General features: G+C 37.0%; 1 protein-coding gene across 1 annotated transcript in view; it reads left to right on the plus strand.

Moving 5' to 3' along the window:
* Positions 1-27,941, plus strand: part of ERC1 (ELKS/RAB6-interacting/CAST family member 1) — a 489,747-nt gene that overhangs the window by 164,970 nt on the left and 296,836 nt on the right. The window contains exon 14 of the mRNA XM_036251762.1: positions 20,627-20,762. Within this exon, the coding sequence (XP_036107655.1) occupies positions 20,627-20,762 (136 nt within the window). The remainder of the gene's footprint in view (positions 1-20,626; positions 20,763-27,941) is intronic.

The following is a 27,941-nucleotide window of genomic DNA, read 5'->3' on the forward strand; positions in this document are numbered from 1 at the left end:
AAAATGTTCCTGTCTTCTATACTATTGGTCAACTGCCTTGTTACCACCAGTGACTGTTTTATTTTGTTTTCTTTAAAATTATATGGAACTCCTATTTCAAATAACAACTCCAAAACACATCTTATATTTTAGATATTAGGTAATGTGATTTATTTGGCCATCTACTTTATGTTTTTTTCCATTAAATTTTTTAAAATTTAACATACTTGGGGTGACATTGGTTAATAAGATTATATAAGCTTCAGGTGTACAATTCTATGATACATCATCTGTACTTTAGAACAGGGCTTCTCAGACTTTCCTGTCATACAAATTGAATGGAGTTTGCTAAAATGTAACTGTGATTTGGGTAGGGCCTGGGTTTTTGTATTTCTGCCAGCTTCCAGGTGGCTCAGATGCTGCTGATCTGGGGAGCTAGCCTTAAAGGCAAGCTTTACAACACCAGCTATGAGTTAACATTTTCGAATTGATTTTTTCTCTTATAAAAGAAATTACCAACATTTAACATTATCTCTGTTGATTTACCTACACCAGCTCATATTTGAACTTTTTATAAAAATCTTTTTCCATTGTTTTCAGGATAGCAAGGCCACCCTTGCCTCCGTTAAAGGCCTTCAGAGGTGTCATACTGACATAGGTAGATGAAGCAAGTTAAAATTCCAGAATATTAGAGCAAAAGTGCTGTTTCATTGGCACCTGTTACCTTGTCACTTTATATGGATAAAAAAACACATTGAGCAGCATAACAAGGTGATAAGAAATTGAGAGTGGAACAAAAGGAGATGAGAAAGTTGCAAACTTCAAAACAATTGGCTACTTGAGGATAGGTTATACTTTGACAGAAACCTTCCTTCCAATCTCCATTTTCATATATATATATATTTATATATGACTTCAGGGTCTCACAATTTGAGATTGTGGACTGGGAGAAACAGAAGGGAAAACCAGTGATCTTAACTGGCAGCTAATAGATTTACAAGGTGATTTGGTTTATTTGCATGCACGCTTGCCTTTGTTTCTTTAAAAGAATTAAGCTAAGGTATTTAGCCATCATTGATGTTTTTGTTTTTTTTTTGACAGTCACGTTGCACGTTGTATTACTTTAGCCATCTGGCTCTTGTCTGCGATGACAGATTTTAGGGCATAATAAAAATAATATTAAAGTAGTTTATTTCTTTTCACAAGTAAAATTCGTATTTAAGGTACAAGGCTAATGGAATTGAAGAATTTTACCTTTGTTATAGGCATGAAGAAATGTGTCTACTTAAATTTTTTTCTTTTTGTTTTCCTTCATTAAGGTGGGGTTATTTTGTTTCTGGTGTGCCTGGGATATGTGTCACCAATGGATACAAAAGATGTTATTAAGATGCTATAGCTACCTATTTGGTCTATGTAGTAAACATTCCATTGTTAGTTATTATGAATTTCTAAATTAAAAAACACTTAAGAAGTGTGTTAAATTTAACTATTTTGAAAGTGGTAGTGAACATTGATTCACTTCAAATGTGATGTTGAAATCGAAATGTAAAAAGGAAAGTTCTTTGCGGATGACTTTATAAGAGAACTAGAGGCAAGGAATACGAGTTTAGAGAAGTGGTCATGATGATCTGACCTAATTTGGAGATAATCAAAACAACTTTTATAGAATGTGTTATGAGAAGAAAACTTACCACAGGCTATTATTACCTACTTTAGAGGAGGTTAATTAAATTAAATCATGCTATCTTGTCTGTTCTTCTTATTAGTTCAGTTTTTTGATGCAACTTCAGGGCACAGTCAGATTGATTCTTCTCTTCATTACTGTAAAATGGCTAATTGTTTGACCTCCCTACCCCCTCATAAAATTCCCCTTTGGTTTGTTTTCCAAAATTTCAAAATCTGAGTATATCACTTACCTACAAAAGTCTTATACACATAGGATAAACAGCAGATTTCTTGCTTATTTGGCTTTGTTTACCTTTAGCTTCCTTTGTATCTGTTCTGTTAAGTGTATGGTAGTTTCAGTTAGGCAGACCTGGACTTGAGTGCCAGTTCTGTGATGGTAAACCTGTGATTTGGAGCTAATTACTGAATTTTATTGAAGGTTTGGTCTTTTTATCTATAAAACAGAATTAATAAAACCTCATAAAAGTGTTTTGAATAAGATAATGAATGAAATAATGTAATGATAAACACTAAGGTGCTTGGTATATAATGAGTAACTTACAGGGTTATTTTAGTGTTATATCTATTATAGTGTTAGATTTAAACATGGAACATTCAATAACTAACCTACACACATGCGCGCACACACACACACACACATTCACCTCCTCCATGCTATCCCTCAAGTGATAAAAGAAGCGTATTCCATGATTTTCTGGAGGTTAATGTATGGGAAATTTAGATATTTAAATTTACATATGAAAATATAATAAGGCAAATGTATGTATACGTGTTGGGCGGGGGTTGGGGGTGGGGTGGAATGAAAGTTACTAACAGTGTGCCAAATCTTATGCTAAGCACTTTTCATATATTATCTTACTCTTTATAACAACTCTGTGAGAGATGGGCATTATTCCTGTATCAAATTGAAAAAATTTTTCAAAACCCTGAATTTTAAAGATGCTAGTGATTACATAGGTAATGAATGGTGAGTCAATATTTAATCCAGAGTTCTCTAATCCGTAAAACCTTTGGTTTTATCCTCTTCATCACTGTATTCTCATCAATGGTCCTTATATCCGTGGGTGATCATGAACATGTTTTGAGATTTATGAGTTTACCCTAAAGATGTTACAATTTTGTATTTTCATTTCAGTTACAACCAAAACCACTATTTATGTGCATATTTTGGATCATCTGGGTGAATATCTTTTTTTTTTTTTTTTTGATACGTGCCCCTAGCAGGAACCAAACCCAGGACTCTCTGGTCTACAGGCCAGTGTTCCAACCGCTAAGCCAAACTGGCCAGGGCTGGGTGAATATCTTATAAATAAATGGCATATGTAGTTGCATCATCTATTTTTATGGTTATGATCTTGTGTCCTCAAGTGTTACTGAGGTACTTGATATGAGCCAATGAGAAAAGAACATGGTAGACTCAATATATAATGTTACCTTTTCTGAAGCAAAATTCAAATGATGGCCTGCTACACCTGCAAAACAGGGCAAAGGAAAGGGTAAGGACATTAAGACATCTGAAAAGGCAAAAACAAAACAAAACACAAAATTTACTATGTGAGGGAGTAATAGAAATAGAGATGATTTTGCAGATCTTTGGTGCTTATTAAAGGAATTGGGGTTTTATGTAGACTGTCTGAATCCAATAAAAACAGAAAACGGGAATGTAAACTAAACTTTTAATATGTCTGCATACTGAATTTTTATAATTAAATCATGTTTTACATAAAATCAGAGTTCTGTTAATTAAGGGACCCTTGGGAGTGGTATGTAAATGTTTTTATAATGAAAATAAATTGCCCTGTCAATTTTTAGGTTTATAATTTACACTTTTGGTATTTTTGCCTCCCTGTCTTCCTCTAGGCTCATCCTTTATTTTATTTTTTTCTTTATTGATTTTAGAGAGAGAGAGAGAGAGGAAGGGAGAAGGAGAGAGAGAGAGAAACATCAATGAGAGAGAATATCAACTGATCACCTCCTGCATGTCCTCCACTGGGGATTGGGCCCACAAGCTGGGCATGTGCCCTGACTGGGAATTGAACCGGCGACCTCTTGGTGCATGGGTCGACACTCAACCACTGAGCCACACTGGCTGGGCTAGGCTCATCCTTTATTAATGAAATCTGAAACTTTAAATTTTATTCTTTCCTTACTTTTCAGGGGAATCCTTTAGTAATTATCTTCTACCCAATTAATTTAATGATTTTCATTATATTTTAACCAGAATTTATGACGAAAACCACTATAAAGTTTTCTGATCAGTACCGTTTATTTGCAACAGAAAAAAGCTCTCACTATTATCTACTTAATATATCTGCTTTCTATTAATACTTTTGATAATGCCTTCATTCCCACAGTAGATTTCAACTCTTACTTCTACATTGTTCATGTTATAGTGTAATGTCCAAGTTAAATTAGTTACTAAACTGAACCCTGTGAAATCACCAGGGGAAAAACTGTGGATGGTGTACTCAGCATATACAATTTAATGCACTGTTGTACAATATGATTTAAATGTAGTATTCAGAGCATTCATCAGCAATATGACCTGGTGGGGGGGTGTAAATGACTAATATCTATAAAAGTACTTTTCATACTGACAGAGAAAAACAGAACAGCAGGAAATAAAAAGCCTTATTATCTGTTTCTTTGTTCTGTTAATGCTAGAACATACTTTTCCTAGGTCATGGGGTCAAGCCATCTCCATAGGTCTGTCTCCACCAAGACAGGTTGAACCCCTGCTTGATTTTGAGGACTTAGGCGTATAAATAGAAAAAATATGAAAGGAAGAAGAAAATTAAATGAGATAGGAATATTGGGGAAGAATAACATTTAAAAGGGAGAAAAAATAGAGGTGGGGCATGAGGATATATATGTTTATTTTTCATAGTACCAAAATTTTACTCAAAAATCTAAGGTTGTATGTCCTGTTTTAGACAGGGATAGAAATTAAGCTAATGCATAAAAGAAATGAATGTTTTCAATAAAAATGCTTGATGCTTTTCTCTGTTACTATGAATAAATCAGACAGAAATCCAGAGTGAGCAACATAGATCAGGAGCATCCTCCCCCACTTTAAAAAAAAAAAGTGAAAACAATTGGCAGTATATTTATTCTGTCATAAGTCTAAAAAGCCAAGCCAGCATTTTAAGGCAGGGATTTTCTTTGGTTCTCTGTTTCTCTGCCACATACTTAGATTCCATGGCACAATAGTCATAGTGTTGTGCTGTATCCTTGGTCGGCTATATTTCAGACTTTATAAATTGATTTTGAATATACCAATAGTGCTGGATTCTTATCTTTGCACAGTTTGGAAAACAGGCAACAACTGCAGTAAAACCAAGTCCTCAAATACCAAGGATGCCTGCCTCTCCTTCATTTATCCTTCTCTCCTTTACTTTCAAAAGTTTGCTCTCTCCTGGTTCATTATCATGAGTATGCCTTAAAATTTCCATTCTTCGTCTTTAAAAGCCCTTCCTTGATGTAATATCTCTTTCTAGCTGGCTCCCTATTTTTTCTCAGCAGATCTTGTTAAAATAATTAACTGTAATTGCTGTCTGCATTTCCTTACCTTTCTTCAAGTTTATCAAAGCAGGCTTCTATTTTTATCTATTTTAAAAATCTATTTTCACCTCGGGCCAGTGGGCTCAGCGGTTAGAGCGTTGGACCTCAGACCAATGAATTACAGGTTTGATTCTGGTCAAGGGCATGTACCTTGGTTGCAGTTCATGCCCAGCCCTGGTAGGGTCTTAAGGGAGGCAACCAGTCCATGTGTCCCTCTCACGTTGATGTTTTTCCCTCCCTCCCTCCCTCCCTCCCTCCCTTCCTCTCTCTCTATCTGAAGATAAATAGAAAAATATCCTTGGGTAAGGATTAAAAATAAAATCTATTTCCGTCACTTCCCTGAAACTGCATTTGTTAGAATTATCAGTCTCTCTCTCTCTCTCTCTCTCTCTCAAAGGTCCAAAAATCACTCTCTGTCACCATCTTACTTTACCTTGATGCACTCTTCACTCTCCCTTCCTTGAAACATTGTTTTCATTTTGCATGTCTGACAGGAGATTCTCCTTATTTCCCCCCTTCTTTCACTTGTCATTTTTTCTTTTCATTTCTGGTTCCACCATATTCTCCTAGATCCCAGAAGGGCTTCATTCTCGGCCACATTCTCTTTTATACAGATACCTTCTCAGATTATGTCTTTTAGCTCATGGCTTTCAATATCAACCATGTATGGAGAGCTCCCAGATTAATTAATTTCAAACACACACACACACACACACACTAGTTAGAGCCTCTGGAATAATAGCTAATAAATTATAGGATGTATATAACTTTTTCCAGAACAAATCTCTTTATTTTTCTATCCCATTCAGAACTTATTCCCTAATAAGTGAGAATTTATTCCCAATAAATGAGAAATAAATCACCAACTAATTCTTGATTCTTCTTTCCTCCCACTTCCCACATTAAATTTATCACTAAATCCTATCACATCTTACAAATAGATCTGAAATTTCTCTCTACCTCCTGCTATGAACCATTATTTCCTGCTCAAACTGCCTCAGTAGCTATCTAACTGGTATTTTTGCTTCTGTATCTTGCTTCTCTGCTAGTCATTTCTCCATAGCAGCTTGACTGAACTCCTAAAACTTAAAGCAGATGCTGTCACTCCTTGCTTAAAACCTGGCCATGGTCTTCTGTTATTGTGGTTAATAAGATTCTGCATCATCTGACTTCTTGCCACCTCTGTGACCCCACCACCTGCTGCTTCCCCTTCACCTTATCATGTTTTTGTTGTTGTTATTGTTTTATATTAAGCCAAGTTCTTTCAAAGCATGTGCACTTATGTTCTCTCTCTCTTCTCCTGATCTCTACATGGCTCACTTTCACATTCTTCATGGCATCTCCTTCTTCCCTGACCACTGTAGCCAAACATACTATCCTGTCATATCCACAGTCACTATTACATTGCCTGTTTTTATTTTTTTGTAGCACACGTCACTTGCATTGCAATAGATGCTTGTTAGTGTTGTCTGCCTTCCCCTTTTGAAAATAAGTTCTGTGAGGGCAACGAGGTTGTATTCTGCTCTCTTTCTTAAAACTATGTGGCTCAGTTGGTTGGGCATTGTCCCATATACCAAAAAGGTTGCAGGTTCAATTCCCTGTCAGGGTACATGCCCAGGTTTTGGATTTGGTTCTTGATCCAGGTATGTTACATATGGGAGGCAACTGATCAGTGTTTCTCACATTAGTATTTCTCTCTCTCTCCCTCTCCCTAAAAAAATAAACAAAAACAAAAACAAACAAACAGTGTGGCCTTAGGTTGGCATTCAGTATGTGCTAAATGAATAAGTGAAGGCCAGCTCTTTTTAGAAAAATTTGACAATTGAGTTGAGAATGCATACTGGTTTTTATTTTTTTTATTGAATATTGGGGGTGACATTAGTTCACAAAATCATAGAGGTTTCAAATGTACAACTCAATAAAATGCCATCTGCACCCTGCATCGTGCACCTGTCGTCCCTCCATCTCTTTCCATCTCCATTCCCCCTCTTCATGCACCTCCACTTACCCCCTTCCCCCTTTTCACTCTGGCTATCCCCACACCTTATTTTTATATAGCCTTCCAGTTAAGAATGTTTTTACATTTTAAAATGGGGGGGGGGGGAGAAGAGACTTCTGTAACAACAACAACAAAAGATAATTAATTAATTAGAAAAAACAAAGAATCTGTGACAAAATTGTATATATAAATATGGTTCACAAAGTGTAAAACTATTTTCTATCTGGCCCTTTACAAAAAAAGTTTGCCAACCCTTGCTGGAGGGTCTGGCCCTTTACTACCTATCTGACCTCCTTTCTAGAATGTTGTTTCTGTGCCTCTTCACCCCCATCTGGAGCTTTGCATTTGCTATTGTCTGTGTGAAGCACTCCGTCCCTCAGTATCTATGGCTTCCTCACTTTCTTTACACTTTTGCTTAAATGTCACCTTCATAGTGTGGCTTTTCCTGCGCACTTTATTTAAAACTGCATTCTTACCCTCTCACCGCTAAAATCCCCACTCTCCTTTCCTTTTTTTTCCCCATTGGATTTGTTACCAACTAACATTCTGTGTATTTTACTTCTACTCTTTGTATTCCCCATAGACTGTAATCTCAGTAAGGACTGAGATTTTTGTCTTTTTTGTTCACTGCTATACTCCCAAAGATAACATCTAGCACATGCAAGCTTTCATGACATGTTTGTTGAATTAACGATAATAAAGTTATTCCGAGAACTAACAAAAAAAACTTCTATTAAAACACTTCAGTAAATTGAGTAACTGCTGTAAGACAGGCCTTGTTAATATCTGTGGAAATATATAAAGTAAGGTCCTTGCTCTAGAGGAGATCAGGGTGGTAGTGAGAACAAACATGGAAATAAATGAAATTAAGTGTAAGATGGGACTAATTATCATGCTATTCCCTTGCTAATTAAAACATGTTGAATGGATAATTTAAGATATTTTTTTGAGAAGTTAAAAGTGTTTATATAAAACCCTACTTTGTTAATGATTTTACAGTCTACATTGATATCTGTTTTCTTTTTTATTATGGCTTATTTTCTTTAGATTGTTAGGTATACAATCCGTAAAAATAAAATTCTCCTTTAAAGCAACTTTGAAATAATCCAAAAACATTTAAATTAGATATAATATGTAAAACTATTATTATTTTATTTTTAGTTTCTTGAATACTTTTTGGCAGGTTTGTCTTGAAATTCTTTTATTTATTTTTTGTTAATCCTCACCTGAGGATATTTTTTCCATTGCTTTTTTTAGAGCGAGTGAAAGGGAGGTGAGGAGGTGGAGTGGGGGGAGACATTGATGTGAGAGAGACACATCAATTGTTTGCCTTCAGAAGCACCCTGACCAGGGCTGGGGTTTGAACCTGTAACTCAGGTATGTGCCCTTGACTGGGAATAGAACCTGGGATCTTTTGATGCACAGGCCAACGCTCTAACCATGGAACCATACCGGCCAGGGCTGAAATTCTTATATTTAAGCCCAGGTAGGTATATAGGTGGTAATATGAAATTTTTAAATTTTAATTTTTATATTAACTGAATGTGAATGGTGTTACTCTCGGGATGGTAGAAGGAGAGGGAGAGACTGTGTGTAGGAGAGGGAGAGACTGTGTGTGCACACAATGTATGTGTTGTTTCTGTATGCAACATTTTAATATAAATGTTTATATATAACGTATACTTTAGTGATATCATTTTGCTTCTTTTTTTTAGCTTATCTTTATTGTTGAATATATTACAAATGTTCCTCCTTTTTCCCCTATTGACCCTTCCTCCCTGCTCCCGCCCCCCCTCCTGCCTTTACCCACACTGTTGTCTGTGTTCATTGGTTATGTATATATGCATATAAGTTCTTTGGTTTATTACTTCCCACCTCCCATCCCCCTTCCCTTTGAGGTTTGTCAGTCTAACAACCAATTTGTACTTCTTAATCCCTTCACCCTTTTCACTCATTCTCCCTACCCCCCTTCCCATCTGGCAACCAACAAAATGTTCTCTGTATCTATGAGAATATTTCTGTTCTGCTTGTTCATTTTGTTTGTAGATTCAATTGTCGATAGATATGTATTTATTGCCATTTTGTTTGTTCATATTTTTTATCTTTTTCTTCAGGAAGACCCTTCAGCCCTGGCCGGTTTGGCTTGGAGGTTGGAGCGTCGGCCTGCGGACCAGAGAGTCCCAGGTTCAGTTCCCGCTAGGCCCTAGTGGCTAGGGGCACGTACCAAAAAAAAAAAAGAAGACCCTTCAACATTTCATATAATAATGGTTTGGTGGTGATGAACTTCTTTAGCTTTCCCCCTGTCTGGGAGACTCTTTATATGGCCATCGAGTCTAAATGACAGCTTTGCAGGATAGAGTAATCTTGGTTGTAGGTTCTTGCTTTTCATCACTCTGAATATTTCTTGCCACTCCCTTCTGGCCTGCAAAGTTTCTTTTGAGAAATCAGCTGACAGTCTTATGGAAACTCTCTTGTAGATAACTAACTGCTTTTCTCTTGTTGCTTATAATATTTTCTTTTTGACTTGAACCTTTTTTATTTTGATGATGATGTGTCTTGGTGTGGGCCTCTTGGGGTTCATCTCGTTTGGGACTCTCTGTGCTTCCTGGACTTGTCTGTTTCCTTCACCAATTTAGGGAAATTTTCTGTCATTATTGTTTCAAATAGGTTTTCCATTTCTTGTTCTCTCTCTTCTTATGGCACCCCCAAAATGTGAATGTTGGCACGCTTGAAGTTATCGCCAAGGCTCCTTACACTATCCTTATTTGTTTGGATTCTTTTTCCTTTTTGCTGTTCTGATTGGGTGTTTTTGCCTCCTTTTATTCCAAATCGATGGGTTGCTTCTTGGCTTTACCTACCCTACTATTGAATCTGTGTAAGTTATTCTTTATTTCAGTTAGTGCCTCCTTCTGTGCATCTTTCATTTCTGACTGTTCCTTGTTTATGCTCTTGAGGCCCTCACTAAGTTCGCTGAGGTTCTCACTAAGTTCATTGAAGTTCTAAGTTCATTGAGCATCCTTTTTTTTTTTTTTTTTATCCTCACCCAAGGACATTTTTCCATTTTTTGTTCAGGTAGAGTGGGAGGGAGAGAGAGGAACAGAGAGAGAGAGAGAAACATCGATGTGAAAGGAGAAAGGAACACATCGAGTGGCTGCCACCCACACAACCCACCAGGGCCGGGGACAAACTGCAACTGAGGTACGCGCCCCTAGCGGGAACTGAACCCGGGTCTCTCAGGACTGCAGGCCGACGCTCTAACCGCTGAGCCAAACCGGCCAGGGCTACTGAGCATCCTTATAAGGAGTGTTTTGAACTCTCCATCTGTTAGATTGCTTACCTCCATTCATTTAGTTCTTTTTCTGGAGTTTTGTTCTGTTCTTTCATTTGGGACCTGTTTCTTTGTCTCCTCATTTTGGCTGCCTCCCTGTGTTTGTTTATATGTATTAGGTAGAGTTGCTATGTCTCCTGCACTTCCTAGGGTGGCCTGTAGTAGGTGTCCTGTAGGGTCCAATGGCACAGCTTCCCTGATTTCCCAGCTGGGCCCTTGAGGTGCACTCCTTGTGTAGACTTTACACCCTTCTCTTGTAATTGAGTCTTGATTGCAGTCTTGATGTGGCTGCTTCTTTAATTTTGTAGTTGTAGGACTTTCATTCAGCTTGATTTCAGGTGGTTTTGAATGATGGTTGTTCTGAAGTTTAGTTGTAACTTTGATGTGGTTGTGGGAGGACGTGATACTGTGTTTATCTATGCTGCCATCTTGACTGGAAGTCCTCATTTTGCTTCTTAATTAATGTATTTTTAGCTGTCTAGCTTAAACTTCTGTTCTCTAATTAAAATATGTGAGTCAAATTTTATTTTTACTATGTATTTCTTTAAACTTGACTATACCAGCATTCTATTTTTTCTTAAATTTGTGTGTGAGATTTTTATGGTAGGATTTCATACTACACTAGCAGTATGTATTTCTCTTGACAAAGTAAAACAGCCAGTAGAAGTATAGTCTCTGACAAAAATATTGATGGTTTCTAGATAGAGTGGGAATAAGTTTTGAGGAAGGCAAAGAAGATTAATTCCTTTCTTAATTAATTTTGTTAGGTATTTGAAAGATAAGGAAGGCATTTGTTTCTCAGTGCTTACATGGTTTTGGAATAAATAAATTATATTTTCCTTCTGAGACATATTTTCATTAGATTTGTCGGTAAAGGGGATATACTTAGTTTCCTTTTTATGCATTTAATTAACAAATATTTAATGAGCATCTATACACCATGAGGAACTATGTTGGGAATTGTGAACTATGAAAATATATCAAACCTGGACCTTAAACTCTAAGAAGTCATTTGTATAGGTATAAGAAGACATGAATGTGGATCACCCTAATATGGGGAACAAACTGATGTGCCATATGATACATTTAGTTAACGTGATAGGGGAGTTTGGGGGTGGGGTTGGTAGTGGTTATGACCTAACAGATTTACCTAAATTTGAGGTGGATTTTAAGAAACAGAGGCAGAGGGAACAATAACTAAGTAAGTAAGGGTAGGGCCTGCAAGGCATTGCCTGTGTAGTAGACCAGTACTTCTTAATCTTGAGTGTGTGTTTCTATTACCTAGAGATCTTGGTAAAATGCAGATTGTGATTTAATAGATCTGGTGTGAGTCTGAGAATTCTATATTTTTAACAACTCCCAGGTGATGCTGATGAGATGAATTCATGCATCACAGTTTGAATAGCAAGATGGTGGACCACATTTTATAAAACTTCCCGTGGCAGAGACCAATAGAAATTAAACTCTTTCCTTTTTTCATCTTTGATTTTCTCACTTCGTACACTTAAATTTATTCATATCTGTGTGGAGAGAGTTAAATCTATTCATCATTTCATTGTTTATTATAATAGGAACTCAAAAACTGAGAATCTAATTTTAAAGCATTAATTAATTATTTGTGAATCTCTTTCATTTCTTCTCTTTTCCTGCTTAAAGAGTAATAAATGATGTAAGTTCACTTTGAATTTTTTTTTTTTTTTTAATCCTCACCCGAGGACATTTTTCCATTTTTCACTCAGATAGAGCGGGAAGGAGAGAGAGGAAGAGAGAGAAACATCGATGTGAAAGGGACACATCGAGTGGCCGCCACCCACACGACCCAACCAGGGCCGGGGACAAACTGCAGCCAAGGTACATGCCCTTAGCGGGAACCGAACCCGGGTCTCTGTGGACCGCAGGCTGACGCTCTAACCGCTGAGCCAAACCGGCCAGGACTCACTTTGAATTTAACTCTAATTAATTAATTCAGATACAGAGGCAGTCTGAGAGAGTTAAAAAAGTCTATATTAAACCATGAAGTCCTTTTCTTTCTGGTAGCACTTTCAGGTATGGATTTACTAACATGTATGGGTTTTCTTGTAAACTCAGATTTAAATCAAATGATATATTGCTCTATTTATAAGTAAGAGAAGGAAATTCTGTTTTGCAGATTCTAATGTCACAGAGTATTTATTCCTCAATATGTATTCAAGAAACATCCCCCCATTTTTATTAACATGTTTTGGTGATACTGCCTTTTGTGTCTTTTCCCTGAGAAAACAGTATTGGAAAGGGTATTAGCGAGGCAAGAAAGTTGTGTATGCATTTGTTCTAGTTTGTGAATTCAGGACTGTACATGCATTTATGCTTGCAGGTGCACACACACACCGTGCAGGAAGGTGGGCGAGAAACCAGGGGAAAGGGATTGTTTTAATCCTCTCACAATTTTCTATACTTTCCTTGGTGCCTGATTTCATTAAAATCATTTTAGTTTCATATTTAATGACCCTTTAGTCTGTGGAGTAAAAATATAGAAATAATAGCTGAAAAACTAAGTTATAAAGAAAGGAAATTGAAAATATGAATAGGAAATGGAAAAAAAGACCATAAATAAAAATAAATAAATAAATAAATAAATAAGATTTACATGTGCCTTACTGGGCCTCTTTCTCTCTAGTCTGATACAGATAAAGTCTCTATTTTGAGGTATCTCATTTTCTAAAAACTTTAAAATATTTGAAAAATGTTTTATGACAGTTGTAAAAAACTTAGAAACTACAAAAAATCCATAAAGAGAAAAATTACAATATCCTAAGTTTTTCCTTTTTAATTTTTTATTATTTTTCTTGATTATGCATTTGCATACTCACACATACAGGGTAGGACAAAAGTAGGTTTACAGTTGTGCATACATGAAAGTTTATCCTTATGTTGTTATTTATTATTTTCCATATGACAACAGTAAATGTACTTTTGCCTCCCCCTGCATATGCTTTGGAACATGCTTATATTTAGCTGATATTCTGTAGGATTTTGTTTGTTTTTAAGACATTCTTTTCTTTTTTTTTTATTCTTTATTCTTCACCTGAGGATATTTTTCCATTTATTATTAGATGCAGTGGGAGGGAGGGAGAGGAGAGGGAGAGAGAGATGGAGAAAAACCTCAATGTGATAGAGCCACACCAACTGGTTGCCTCCCACAGGACCCAACCAGGGCCGGGAATGAACTGCAACTGCGGTACGTGCCCTTGACCGGAATTGAACCCGCAACTCATTGGTCCACGGGTCAACGTTCTACTTCTGAGCCAAACTGGCCAGGGCGACATTCTTTTTTTTTAAATTGATTTTTTTTTTTTTTTTAATCCTCACCCGAGGACACTTTTCCACTTTTTTATTCAGATAGAGCGGGAAGGAAAGAGAGAGAAACATGGATGTGAAAAGGACACATCGAGTGGCTGCCACCCGCATGACCAACCAGGGCCGGGGACAAACTGCAATCTTTAATTGATTTTTTTAGAGAGAGGATGAGAGAGAGATAGAAACATTGATGTGAGAGAAAAATATTAATTGGCTGCTTCCTGCATGCCCCCTACTGGGGATCAAGCCTGCAACCCAGGTATGTGCCCTGACTGGGAATCCAACCAGGACCTTTCAGTCCATGGGTTGACGCTCAAGCCACTGAGCCACACTGGCCAGGTGATATTCTATAGTTTTTACTTAGCATTTTATTATGTCTTTTTGGAGTTAATGGAGGTAAGCATTGAAATTGTATGCCGAGCCCTGGCTGGTTTGGCTCAGCGGTTGGAACGTCGGCCTGCGGTCCCACTAAGGGCAGGTACCTAGGTTGCAGTTTGTCCCTGGCCCTGGTTGGTCGTGCGGGTGGCAGCCACTCGGTGTGTCCCTTTCACGTCAATGTTTCTCTCTCTCTCTCCCTCTCCCTCCTTCCCACTCTATCTGAACAAGAAATGGAAAAATGTCCTCTGGTGAGGATAAAAAAACAAAACAAAAAAAGAAAAGAAAAAGAAATTGTATGCCAAGTGTTGTGAAGGTTAAAATAAAAAAAAATTTTTAAACACACACAAATGGGGTGATGGTGGGGATAGGACAGAGCAATGGATTTTTTATTCCCTTTTCTTCAACACAACTAAAAATACCCTGACCGCCCTGGCTGGTTTGGCTCAGCAGTTAGAGCGTCAGCCTGGGGACCAAAGAGTCATGGGTTCAATCACAGCCAGGGGGGCCGATTTGGCTCAGCGGTTAGAGCGTCGGCCTGCGATCCTGAGAGACCTGGGTTCGGTTCCCGCTAAGGGCACGTACCTCGGTTGCAGTTTGTCCCCGGCCCTGGTCGGTTGTGCGGGTGGCAGCCACTCGATGTGTCCCTTCACATCGATGTTTCTCTCTCTCTCTGTTCCTCTCTCTCCCTCCCACTCTACTTGAACAAAAAAAATGGAAAAAATGTCCTCGGGTGAGGATAAAAAAAAAAAAAAAAAAATCACAGCCAGGGGCACATACGTACCTCAGTTGTGTTTCTTCCCTGGCCCTGATCCGGGTCGTGCGGGAGGCAGCCGGTTGATGTGTCTCTCTCACATTGATGTTTCTCTCTCTCTCCCCCCCTCCCATGCTATCTGAAAATATTTGAAAAATTATCCTCAGGGGATGATTAGAAACAAAACAAAACAAAAAAATAAAAAATAAAAATACCCTGACCTACCCCTGGCTGGTGTGGCTCAGTTGCTTGGGCATTGTCTTGTGCACCAAAAAGTTGCTGGTTCGATTCCTGGTCATGGCACATACCTGGGTTGAAGACTTGATCCCTGATAGGGAGCATGCAGGAAATAGCTGATGATGTTTCACTCTTACATTGATGTTTCTTTCTCTCCCAATCTTTATTAAAAAAAATAAAATAAAAAATATTTTCCAAATAGACAAATACAAATAAAAATACCTGTGACTTGGGGATAAAGTTATGAGCAAAAAGAGCCAGTTATTCTCAGATATAATTATGATAAAATGTGCTGAAGAATGAAATTGACTTTGATTGGATCAAAAGTTTAGCCTATAACATCTACCATTTACCAAAATATAGTCGTCATTTTGTTTGTTTGTTTTTTAGGTTTCTTACTCAGTGTGACCTATTGCTGGAAATAACCAGACTCCATTACAGGTGTTCGTGGTTGCCAGCACCATATGGAATAATTTACAGATGCAAAGTGAAAAGAATTTGTACAACATTGAATTTTTTTCTCTCTTAAAACAGAGAGCAAAATATTTGCATGTAATAAACCACTGTTACAAGGAATTCATTTTGAAAAAGAGCAGTTGATTCATGAAAACAAAATTTTACCTTTGTGTTTTTTAATGCAAAGATCTCAACCTACTTTTTCTATTAGTTGATATTGATACCAGATTAATAAAATTAGAAATATTAGCACAGAAAATTACACGAGGAGAATCAAATATACACATTAGTTCCATTTTTATTTCTTCCCATGGTAACTGGCTTTATTTTATTATATTTTCTGTGCCTGAATTTTTCTGTATACGTATGTAAGATGGCAGAAAGTAAAGATCTGAATTGTGACTTTGTAATAGTGTATTAGTGTCACTTCCATCAGAGAATGACTTATCAATGTCATTAATTTACTATTTAATTTTGAATAATTTCTCATAATCAAAATTCTATGCTGAGGAAGTATTTAGAAATTATTTTTTAAAAAACCTTTTTTTTGCCCGTAAATAGAATCATATCCAAATTATCCAAAAGTGTGTGTTTTGAAACCTTATACAGAGGATTCACAGTTTTGTTTTAGATAATATTATTAACTATATTCTCTGAGAAACCTTCATTACACAAAATAATAAAAATATCAGATTTTTAAATTAATTTTATAAATGTTTGGTTGAGCAGGAAAGAAGTAAAAATAAATTATAGAGGTAAATATCATGCAAAATATAAAATAGGGTTTATCTCATGATGAAATTGGTTTGACATTAGAAAGTCTCAAAAGTATGTCAATAAATTCACCACTCATTGACGACTAAAACAACAGACAGTTTTGGCAGAGAAGCAATAGGTAAAAAGTTTCCAAAGAAAATACTACAGCAAATATCATCATACTACAGCAAATATCAAATAGTCAATGGTGAAATGTAAGAATCATTTTTGTTACAATCAGAAGAAAGACAAAAATCCTCTCACTACTTGTTTTCATCATGGTTCTGGAACTTCTAGCAAATTCAATAAGACAAGGAAAAAGGAAAATGTAAAGATTCTAAAACATAATTATTATATATCACCGTCTACATAAAAAACCCAAAAGAATTTATAGAAAAATTATTAGAATGAGCAGGAACATTTACCAAGTTTGCCAGAAATCAGGTGCATATCTACATGCCAGCAAGAAAATATTAGAAAATTTAATCTAAAAGTATTGAAATAATGTTTTCAGGGGAAGTTCATTAGTGCATGGAACCGTTACATCAAAGTTGACGAAAGGGTGAACCTAACACACAGAAGAGACCAGGCTGTCACTACCTTCATTCTGAGTATTCACTGATCAGTAATTAGTACGACAATATGAAGTATACAACACCATTATTTAGCATTTTTGACCTAAAGTGTTGAAACTGAATCTGTTTAAAATTAACTTTCAATATCTAAAACAAAAAAGCATGTGGTAAAGAAACAAATGATACCATGAAGAAACAAAGGGACATTGCAAAACGTGAGTCATTTTACAAAGCTCATATTCTTTTTTTTTTTTTTTATCCTCACCCGAGGACATTTTTCCATTTTTTGTCCAGGTAGAGTGGGAGGGAGAGAGAGGAACAGAGAGAGAGAAACATCGATGTAAAGGGACACATCGAGTGGCTGCCACCTGCACAACCAACCAGGGCCGGGGACAAACTGCAACCGAGGTACGTGCCCTTAGCGGGAACCGAACCCGGGTCTCTCAGGACCGCAGGCCGACGCTCTAACCGCTGAGCCAAATCGGCCAGGGCCAAAGCTCATATTCTTTAACAAGTCAGGGACAGGCGAGGAGGTGAGGGACTTTTCTGTAATAGAAACTTGAAGGATTTAACAAACACAATGCTATGTATTGTGTTTCAAATCTTTTGGATTCTGATTCAAACAATCCAGTGTTAATAAAAAAATTTTTGGAGAAATTGAGAAATTTGAATATGGACTAGATATTAGATGATAATAAGGAATTATATGTTTATTTCTTTTTATATTTACAGTGTTGAAAAGTATTTTTTAAAAGAGTGCTCACTTTGTGCCCTGGCCGGTTTGGCTCAGCGGTTGGAGCGTCAGCCCATGGCCCGAGAGTCTTGGGTTTGGTTCCCGCTAAGGACATGTACCTCAATTGCAGTTCATCCCTGGCCCCTGTTGGGGTCGTGTGGGTGACAGCCACTCGATGTGTCTCTCTCACATCGATGTTTCTCTCTCCCCCCCCTTCCTGAAAATCAAATAAAAATAAATAAATAAAATAAAAGAGTGCTTACTTTGTTTAAGGAACCATGTATGTTGAAATGATGTCTAGAATTTAAAATGACAACAAAACATACAAGATAATACCTATGGATAAAATAAATGCCAGTCTTATTGAGGAAATTTTAATACTTCTTTGAAAGCCTTTTAAGGAGAACTGAGTAACTGGAGAAATATGCCATGTAAATGAATTGAAAAATTCATGAGCATGAAAATGTCAGTTTTTCCCAAGTTAATAAATAGGTATGCTACATTTTCAGTCAAATCCCAAAAGGCTGCTATTGGATTTTGGTTACTGTGGTTGGTTGGTTTAGTGGAACTAGACAAGATGGGGAAAGTGTTAAAGGAGCAAGAGTAGTCAAGACAGTCATGAACAAGAACAAGGTAGGCAGGCTTGCCTTACCAAATACTAAGACTTCTTATAAAGGTACAGAAATGGCCTGGCCACTGTGGCTCAGTGGATTGAGCATTGTCTCATGGACTGAGAGGTCCTGGTTTCATTCCCCGTCAGGGCACATGCCCCAGTTGCAAGCTTGATCCCCAGTAGGAGGTGTGCAGAAGGCAGCAGATCTCTCACATCAATGTTTCTATTTTTTTCTCTCTTCCTCTTTCTCTAAAAAAACCAGTAAATGCATATTTAAAAAATATAAATAAAGGTGCAAAAATATACAAGGATACCAACAGGCACCCATATATATAGAAACTTAATATACGAAGTAGCAATGCATATGAAGTAATGCATATGGATAATTAGTTATCAATGTATGTAAAAAAATGAAATTTTATTCTTACCTCAGACCATACCCGAAAATGAAATTTTGTCTCTACCTCATACCATACAGAGCATAAGTTTCAGGTGGATTAATGACTTCAGTGTGAAAGACTAAATTACATCATTTTCAGGGAGTATCTTTGTGAACTTGGGATAGGGAAGATCGTATGAAAAAGTCATAAATTTTCAAACCATAAAAGAGAAAATTGGCACATTTGAAACAATTAAAAATTTTAAATTTTATAAATGAAAGCATATCATAAAATAATCAAAGAAATAATTCATAATTGGAAGAAAATATTTATGTAGCATAAAACAGATAAGGGATTATGATCCAGAACATGACAGAATACTTACAAGTCGTTAAGAAAAAGATATCCTGCCCTGGCCGGTTTGGCTCAGCGGTTAGAGCGTCGGCCTGCAGTCCTGAGAGACCCGGGTTCGGTTCCCGCTAAGGGCATGTACCTCGGTTGCAGTTTGTCCCCGGCCCTGGTTGGTCGTGTGGGTGGCAGCCACTCGATGTGTCCCTTTCTCATCGATGTTTCTCTCTCTCTTCCTCTCTCCTCCTCCCACTCTACCTGAACAAAAAAAAAAAAGAAAAAGAAAAATGTCCTCAGGTGAGGATAAAAAAAAAAGAAAAAGATATCCTAGTTGAAAAATGGACAAAACACATAAATAGCTATTTTACAGAAGTAGAAACTGGAATAGTCAAATATTACATGAAGAGATGTTCAGCCTCAGTAGCCAGGAACATACATTTTAAAACTGTATGATATATAATTTATTTATATCTACCAGATTGATAAAATTTAGAAAGCTTGATAGTACCAAGTATTAGTGGGTATGTAGAAGTGTAACAGCTACTGTTTTGCACTACTGGTTCAAGTATAAATTAATACAACTTCTTGGAAAATTGTAAACTTGAAGGTATACCTACTACATGACTTAGCAACTCAGTTTGTATGGCTGATGCCTTGGAGAAACTCTTGCACAGGCATATCAGAATGAACCTAGCAGCATTGCTTGTAATAGTAAATGAAACAGCCCAGTTGTTTATCAGCTTAGGAAGGTGTTAAAGCAGTTGCCCTATATTATTTTATGCTGCATTGAGAATTGAGGGTGTAAAAAAACATTATACTCATTGATCAGTATGAGTCTCAAAAATTGAAAAGAAAAAATAGTTTATTAATAAACTTTATATGTAAACTTCAGGAACATACAAAATAAAGGATCAATATATGTAACACAGCTATAATAAAAGCAAGGGGAGTTTAAATACAATATTTTTAGAATGTGGGCTATTCTTAGTGTGGAGACAGTGGTATAGGATAGGGAGCTTCAGAAGTAGATAATGTTCTGTTGCTTAAGCTGGGTTCCCAGATATTTCTAGTATTGTTTTTATTTACATATATATTGCATATAGCCTTTTGAAAGTGTGAACGATTTAATCATAGTAAAATAAGAGTTTTATAAAACCTTTCTTAAATCAGCATTCTGTTATTTCATAGCATTGATGTTAAGAGATTCTTTCCATCTTCCCAAAATAAATCTCTGACTTGGTTTCTTTTTCATTTCAAACTATCCTATGCCCTCCTTTTCTTTTAGGATTTCATAAAGTACATGCTGAAATACATGTTCCTGAAACATTGTTGTTAACAATTTGCTACTATTTGTAGGAGAGCACTTGAAAGTGTTGGAACCGTTTAGCATCAGGAATTCTTTGTTGATTTTCAGCTATTCCTTGGTGGCAGTGTTGTAAAACTCTAAACAAACACATTTTTTCTAAGAATATACATGAATAGCTTGATTTTTCTCCCCTCATATCAACAGGCAAGTGAAAGACCAGAATAAGAAAGTAGCAAACCTGAAGCACAAGGAACAGGTGGAAAAGAAGAAGAGTGCCCAGATGCTAGAGGAGGCGCGGCGAAGGGAGGACAGTCTGAATGACAGCTCCGCACAACTCCAGGTGAGAACAGGGGAGAATCTGTCAGGATCAGGTAAAGAGACTTGATCCAGAATTGCATGTTGTTTTCTCTTCTTTATCCTCCTCTTTTTTCTCTTTCTAACCCTGTTTACTGCCTTCCTCTCAGACCAACTATTTAGCAATAAAGGATGGCTTTAAGTATAAAAGGCAAGTTTTATTCCACAGCTTTGTGAGGACACCTCAGCATAGGAGAAAGTTCCTCTTGCTTCAAGTTGATCACACTTAATTGGTAAGTTCAGTGCCAATTTAATGAGTGGGTACTGTTGAGCTTTAGAGTAGTCAGTGTAACTATTTGCCATTTTTCTTTATTAAAGTGCATTTCTGGTCTTGCTTTGTGTCTATATTTTAACTTCTTTTTCCATTCTTTTTTTCACCGTTTTTTTCCCTACCTTCCTTTCCTATTTTTCCTTCCCTTTTTATTTCCTTTCTTTTTAAAAATTTAGTTTAGAGAGCACATTTCATTGTCATGCAAGATGTATAAACTATACTTTTTTTACTTCAGTGGAGTAATAATTGTTGTTTGAACCTAATTATTCACAGATAAAGTTAAGCCAGGTTCAGTAACAATAGTAGCAGTGGCCATACGATAAGTGCCAGATACCTGCCCAATCGTTCAAACTAGGCCCTGGGCATTCACTGTGTCTAAACTTCACAGCGATCAGTGTGGCTGCGATTCTGTGCACATTTTACAGATGAGAAAATAAGACTTGGAGAATTTGAATTATGTAATCTTACGCACACAGCTAAGTGACTCTGTCATGATTCTGAGACTTCCTGGATCTCTAGCCTGTCAGAATGAAGTTTTCAGTTTTAGAGAAGAATACCACAAACTTGCTAGAAACCTCTGAAACTTCTGAGACTGTTAAGCCATGGCCAGATTTTTTTTTCTTTTTTCTCTCGTTATAACTTCTACTTGGGTATGGTAGAGTATTTATGTCATAATTGCATGATTGTGAAATCTTTGCTGGAGAGATTTGGAGGAGTTATCATCTAGTATGTAGAAGCCATTTTTAGGCTTTCCAGTTATTTCAGACATGAAAATCCAAATTAATATGTTTTCATTTCATTTTATTTAATTTTTACTGATTATAAAATACATACACCCTATAGAAACAGGATAAATGTTCTCAAATGCACCAACTTTTGAAAAAAAGCAGCATACCGATTTCCTTTGCCCTTGCCAACAATAATTGACACTGTCAATTTTCTCTTCTTTCTCCTTTGTGTATGTGTGTATGTGTGTGTGTGTGTGCGTTAAATCTGTTGAGTGGAAAATATTTAATGTTTGTTTTAGTTTATATTTCCCTGATTATCAGTGAGGTCGAGTATTTTAAATGTATTAAATTTTCATTTGTTTAAGTAATGCAAATCTCTTTCTTCCATGATGGCCATTTTCCCATGACTTTTTTGCTCAGTTTCCCTCATTTTGAGAACATATAAATATTTACCTATAATTTTTTTTTAAGTTGTTCTAAGTTCCTTTTCTACTTTTACTTTTTTTTGGTAATCCTCACCCAAGGATATTTTTCTATTTATCTCAGATAGAGTGGGAGGGAGAGAGAGAGAAACATGGATGTAAAAGAGACAAATCGATTGGTTGCCTCCCACACGCCCTTGACCAGGGCCCAGGACGAACCAGTGCCCTTGACCGGAATTGAACCCATGACTCTTTGGTCCACAGGCTGATGCTCTAACCTTTGAGCCAAGCCGGCCAGGGCTCTACTTTTGCTTTTTAATTTAAAATATTTTAGGGTTGCCCTGGCTCTTTTGGCTCAGCGGTTAGAGCATCGGCCTGCGACCATGGAGTCCCGGGTTCGGTTCCTGCTATGGGCACATACCTCTGTTGCAGTTTGTCCCTGGCCCTGGTTGGGGTCATGTGGGAGGCAACCACTTGATTTGTCTCTCTCACATTGATGTTTCTTTCTCTCTCTTCCTTCTTTTCTCCCTCCTGCCCTATCTGAAAATAAATGCAAAAGTGGCCTCGGGTGAGGATAAAAAAAAAAAGTGAAAAATAAAATATTTTAGAGTATTTTGTGTGGTGATGGTCTTAGCTTTTCTTCATTGCTAACAATTTCACTACACTATAGGAAATTATTTCATTATTTACAAGTTTGAATTGTCTTCTTTATGTTTTACGAAATTGTTTAATAATTCGTCTGTTTCTGGGGTTTCATTTTAATGTCCTTTTTTGAACTAGGATCACATTTTTTTTTTTCACCAGGGAACATGTTTCCATTTTTTGTTCAGTTAGAGTGGGAAGGAGAGAGGGGAAGAGAAAGAGAGAGAGAGAGAGAGATTGACGCGAAAGGGACACATCGACTGGCTGCCACCCACACGACCAACCAGGGCTGGCTGGGGACAAACTGCAACCGAGGTATGCACCCTTAGCGGGAACCGAACCCGGGTCTCTCTGGACTGCAGGCCCACGCTCTAACTGCTGAGCCAAACTGGCCAGGGCCACATTGTTTTTTTAAAATTATAGAAAATATTTTATAAGATAAGCCCTTCTTTATGTTTACCCCTTAAACATGTGTCTTGTTTCTGGCTCCCATTTGATGTTTTCTACTAGTCTGCCTTTGTAAACCCAGAGGTGCCTGAAAGGTTAAAGTCGGTGGTGTGGTGTGTGGGCAGGCTAAATAGCAACCCCAGATGGTGAATAAAGAAAAATTAGATTTATGTAAAAGAAAAGAGGACGAGGAATGGGATATCCAAAGGGAAGGGCTACATATCACTGAGCCATGGGGTATTGGGTCAGTGATGGCAGCCCCTAGGAGCTGGAGTCTCGTCCTTGAATGTAGCCACTGGCGGGAAGCTTTTGTCATCAGTGGGTTTGGACTCTTGGTTGGTGGGTTTGGGCAGGAACATTGGGTCTACAGCAGTGGTTCTCATCCTGTGGGTCACAACCCCTTTGGGGGTCGAACGACCCTTTCACAGGGGTCGCTTAAGACCATCAGAAAACACATATTTCCAATGGCGATTCATAGCAATAGCAAAATTATAGTTATGAAGTAGCAATGAAAATAATTTCATGGTTGGGGGTCACCACAACATGAGGAACTGTATTAAAGGGTCATGGCATTAGGAAAGTTGAGAACCATTGTTCTACAGGAGTGCGGATGTGCTATCTGGTGGTTCTTTGGCAGTTTTGGTTGCTTATATGGTTTGATTCCTGGGGTCCTGCATTTCTTGTCAGGCCAGTCCTCATGGTCTTTGCTCTCCTGTGTTGGGGAAGCTTATAGCATGGCCATAGAATTATATTGCCTTGTAAGTCCGCACAGTGACCCTTTGGTCTTCTGTCAGGTGTTAGATAACAATAAAAGCACTTTTATATGCAATCTCTTATTTCCTCCTTTTATAATCCAAGAGATAAGTAATCAGATTATTTATTTATGTACTACATATAGAAAAACTAATTTAGAGTGGGTGAATGACTTTTCCAAGGTGATTTAGTATGTGATAGATATTAAAGATTAAAGTAATGAAAAAATATAGCTGATGGCCATATGCAAAACATGGGTATAATTCATTAAAATATAGTGAAAAGAACACTGGACTACAAATAGAAGACTTTGTATCTGTTCTCAGTTCCTTTACTAACTCTGCTTCTCATTTCTTAACTGCCTTGTAGCAAATGACAACCCAGTGGTGGTGAGTATCCCTAGCATCCAGATTGTGACCTCTCAATATGATTCCCCACTAAAAGCTGTTAGCAATTCTTGGAGAAATGGCTAATAGTAGATTCATGAGGGGGTAGAATAGTAGAAAACCAGTTGTATTTTAAAAATTCCTCTGATTTTTTGTTTGTGTTTTAAATTTCTGAATATACATTTGGGTCCATTGAGATGTTTTCATGAAAAAGAAGTAAAAGGTAGGAATTATTTAGTATTTTAATGTTTCTACTGCTGCATAATAATTCTGGGATTAAAATACATTCATTCTTATGTTAAAAAGAAATAATTTATAATTAATGTTTTGAACTTTGATGAGTAATGAATATTTAATCTTTATCAGATACAACCGAAGATTAATCCTGCTTATCATGTTAACGAACACGTAGTATGTTTTCTTTTGTTTGTCAAGACTAAAACTTGGTTTAAACTTGAAGGTTTATTTTCACCTTTTGTTATTCAGTGACTGTCAATTATGGTGTTAAGTACATTGCTGGCTTTACTCTGGTAGAAGTTATAGTTTGCCACAAACACAATGTAATAACATATACAGAGTGATAATCTCAAGTATATTAATGGCATTCCAGAAATCATACATATGTATTTCTTCCCAATCATTATTTCCCCCATTCCTTTAGAGAAAATCATTATTGTGACTTTTATTGTTCTTTGCTTTTCTTTACAACCTGTCTATATATTGAGCAAAAAGTATAGGTTAGTTTTGCATGTTTTCATTTTATATAAATGGAGTCATTGTATTTATTCTTTTGTTCAATAAAATGTGAGATTTATTCATGATAGTTGAATTTAGCATTTTTCCTTGCTTACTGTGTTTTTTTTTAATTCAAAATTCCATATTTTATCTTGACAGTGCTCTGAAAAGATAACTATTTCTTTCCAATTTTCCATTTTTTGAATACTTTAATGGAACTAAAAGTGTTCTTTTTTGGCAGAAAGTGAGTTTGGAAATGAATTACTTTGCTCTTTGTTCTTGGCTCAACACATTTAAAGCATTCTGAAGAGATTAAACAAATTCCTTACATATGAAATGAAAATGATACCCCCAAATGGACTGAATCTAGTGCTCCCACAGACTCTAAACACTGCTTTTGTTTATCCTGGTCTTAATTATGAATGCCCTTTTTTAAGATACCACATTGCCACTCAATTGTATCCTCTTTTTACCTTTGTGTTTGGGACAGTTATTACTATGAACTGTATTAACTAGGCTCAACCTTTTTGTTTTTAGAAGCCCTTTTACTTTCTTAAGAATTATTCCCCAAAATTATTTTTAATGTGGCTTGTAATTATACATATATAGTTACTTATTGACCCAGCTGTCCAACATCTAGATGTATCTGACATATGCACAAGGATTTTTGCAGTATTGTTGGTAACTGCAGAATATTGGAGACAACTTAGTTGGTCATAGGTTGGAGGGTGCTTGAATCCTCTATGGCATTGAATCCACACGTTGAAGACTGGCAGCTTTTATATATTTATTTTTTTATCCTCATCTGAGGACATTTTTCCATTTTTTGTTCAGATAGAGTGGGAGGGAGAGAGAGAAACATCAACGTGAAAGGGACATATTGAGTGGCTGCTTCCTGCATGACCCATCCAGGGCTGGGGACAAACTGCAACTGAGGTACGCGCCCTTAGCGGGAACCGAACCCGGGTCCCTCTGGACCGCAGGCCGATGCTCTAACCGCTGAGCCAAACTGGCCAGGGCAAGACTGGCAGATTTTAAAAAGAATGAGGGCACCAGCCCAGTGGCTCAGTTGGTTGGAGTGTTGTCCAGTACAGCAGAAGGTTGCTGGTTTGATTCTGGTTGGGGCATCTAAGGAAGGCACCTGGTGGATATTTCACTCCCCTCCCCTCCCCTCCCCTCCCCTCCCCTCCCCTCCCCTCCCCTCCGCTCTCCTCTTCCTTTCTCTCCTCTCTCTCCCCTTCTCTCTCCCATCCTCCCTCCCTCCCTTTCTTTCTCTCTCTCAAATCAATAAAACATATCCTCAGGTGAGGATTTAAATAATAAAAATGAGGAAGATCTTTAATAAACTTATATGGAGTGATCTTTCAGAACATTCTGTCATGTGGGGGAGGGGCACAAAAAACTGTCTATAACCTGCTGCTCTTAGTATAGGAAAGTACAGACATATGTGATCTTATTTTCAAAAGAAAACAGGAAGGGTAGACTAGAAACCAAAGAGAACAGCTATTTGTGGGGAGAGAAGTAGAAGTAGAAAAAAAGGGATAACCAGATTTTGGTTTCTATATACCTTACCCCACTGAAATGAACCAAGAGCTCGTGGAAAAGTGGTTGATTCCAGGGCTGGGCAGGAAAATTCCACAGTGAGCCTGGACAACTTTCTGAAAGTAAGAACATACTCAACAAAAGAATCTCTCACAAGATCATTGGATCTTATAGTCTTATTAGGTATATATGTGACTATTTTAAGACTTGATTATACAATAGTTTTATAAAGTGTTTCTAGCATGGTCCATATATACTCACATTTATTTATTTATTTTTCTTTATTGATTTTAGAGAGAGAGGAAAGGAAAAGGAGAGAGAGATAGAAACATCCATGAGAGAGAACATCAATTGGCCCCCTTCTGCATGCCCACCCCCCTGGGGATTTGGCCCACAGCCTGGGCATGTACCCTGACCAGGAATCAAACCTGAGACCTCTTGATGCATGGGTCGACACTCAATAACTGAGCCTCACCGGCTGGCCATATATACTCACATTTAAACTGTTTAACAATTCCAGTTGATAATTCATGCGTGTAGGACATGAATGATAAAGACAATGAGGCACATATTGGTGATTATTGGTGATTATGTCTTCTGTTGATATGCTGCATTTAGTTTTGCCAAACTTTCTTTTCCTTACTCAAGAATTTAAGAATGAAAATTTACCATTTGCGACATTATGAATAGACCAAGAGGATATTATGCTAAGTGAAGTCAGAGAAAGACAAATACTATATGATTTTACGTATATATGGAATCTAAAGAACAAAATAAATGAACAAACAAAATTGAAACAGACTCATAGACACAGAGAACAGACACTAGTAGTTGCCAGAGGGGAGGGTTGTTGGGGGACTGGGTGAAAAAGGTGAAGGAATCAAGAAGTACAAATTGGTAATTACAAAATAGTCATAGGGATGTAAAGTACAGCATGGGGAATATAGTCAGTAGTATCATAATAACTGTGTGGTGGCAGGCGGGTACTAGAAATATCAAGAAGGATACTTTGTCAAGTCAGTGATTGTCTAACCACTATGCACTATGCCTGAAACTAATACAAAATATCGAATGTAAATTGTAATTAAAAAATAAAATTAATTTTAAAAAAAGAATTAATTTTGCTCTATATAGTTAAATTCAGTTTTGAGTCTGTGAGGATATAGAGACAAATAAATATTTTTTTACCCTCTCTGTGAACATTAAATATGCTCATTATAACCTTTGTGTGTGTGTGTG

This window comes from Molossus molossus, unplaced genomic scaffold, assembly GCF_014108415.1.
Source record: "Molossus molossus isolate mMolMol1 unplaced genomic scaffold, mMolMol1.p scaffold_m16_p_10, whole genome shotgun sequence".
Taxonomy (NCBI): domain Eukaryota; kingdom Metazoa; phylum Chordata; class Mammalia; order Chiroptera; family Molossidae; genus Molossus; species Molossus molossus.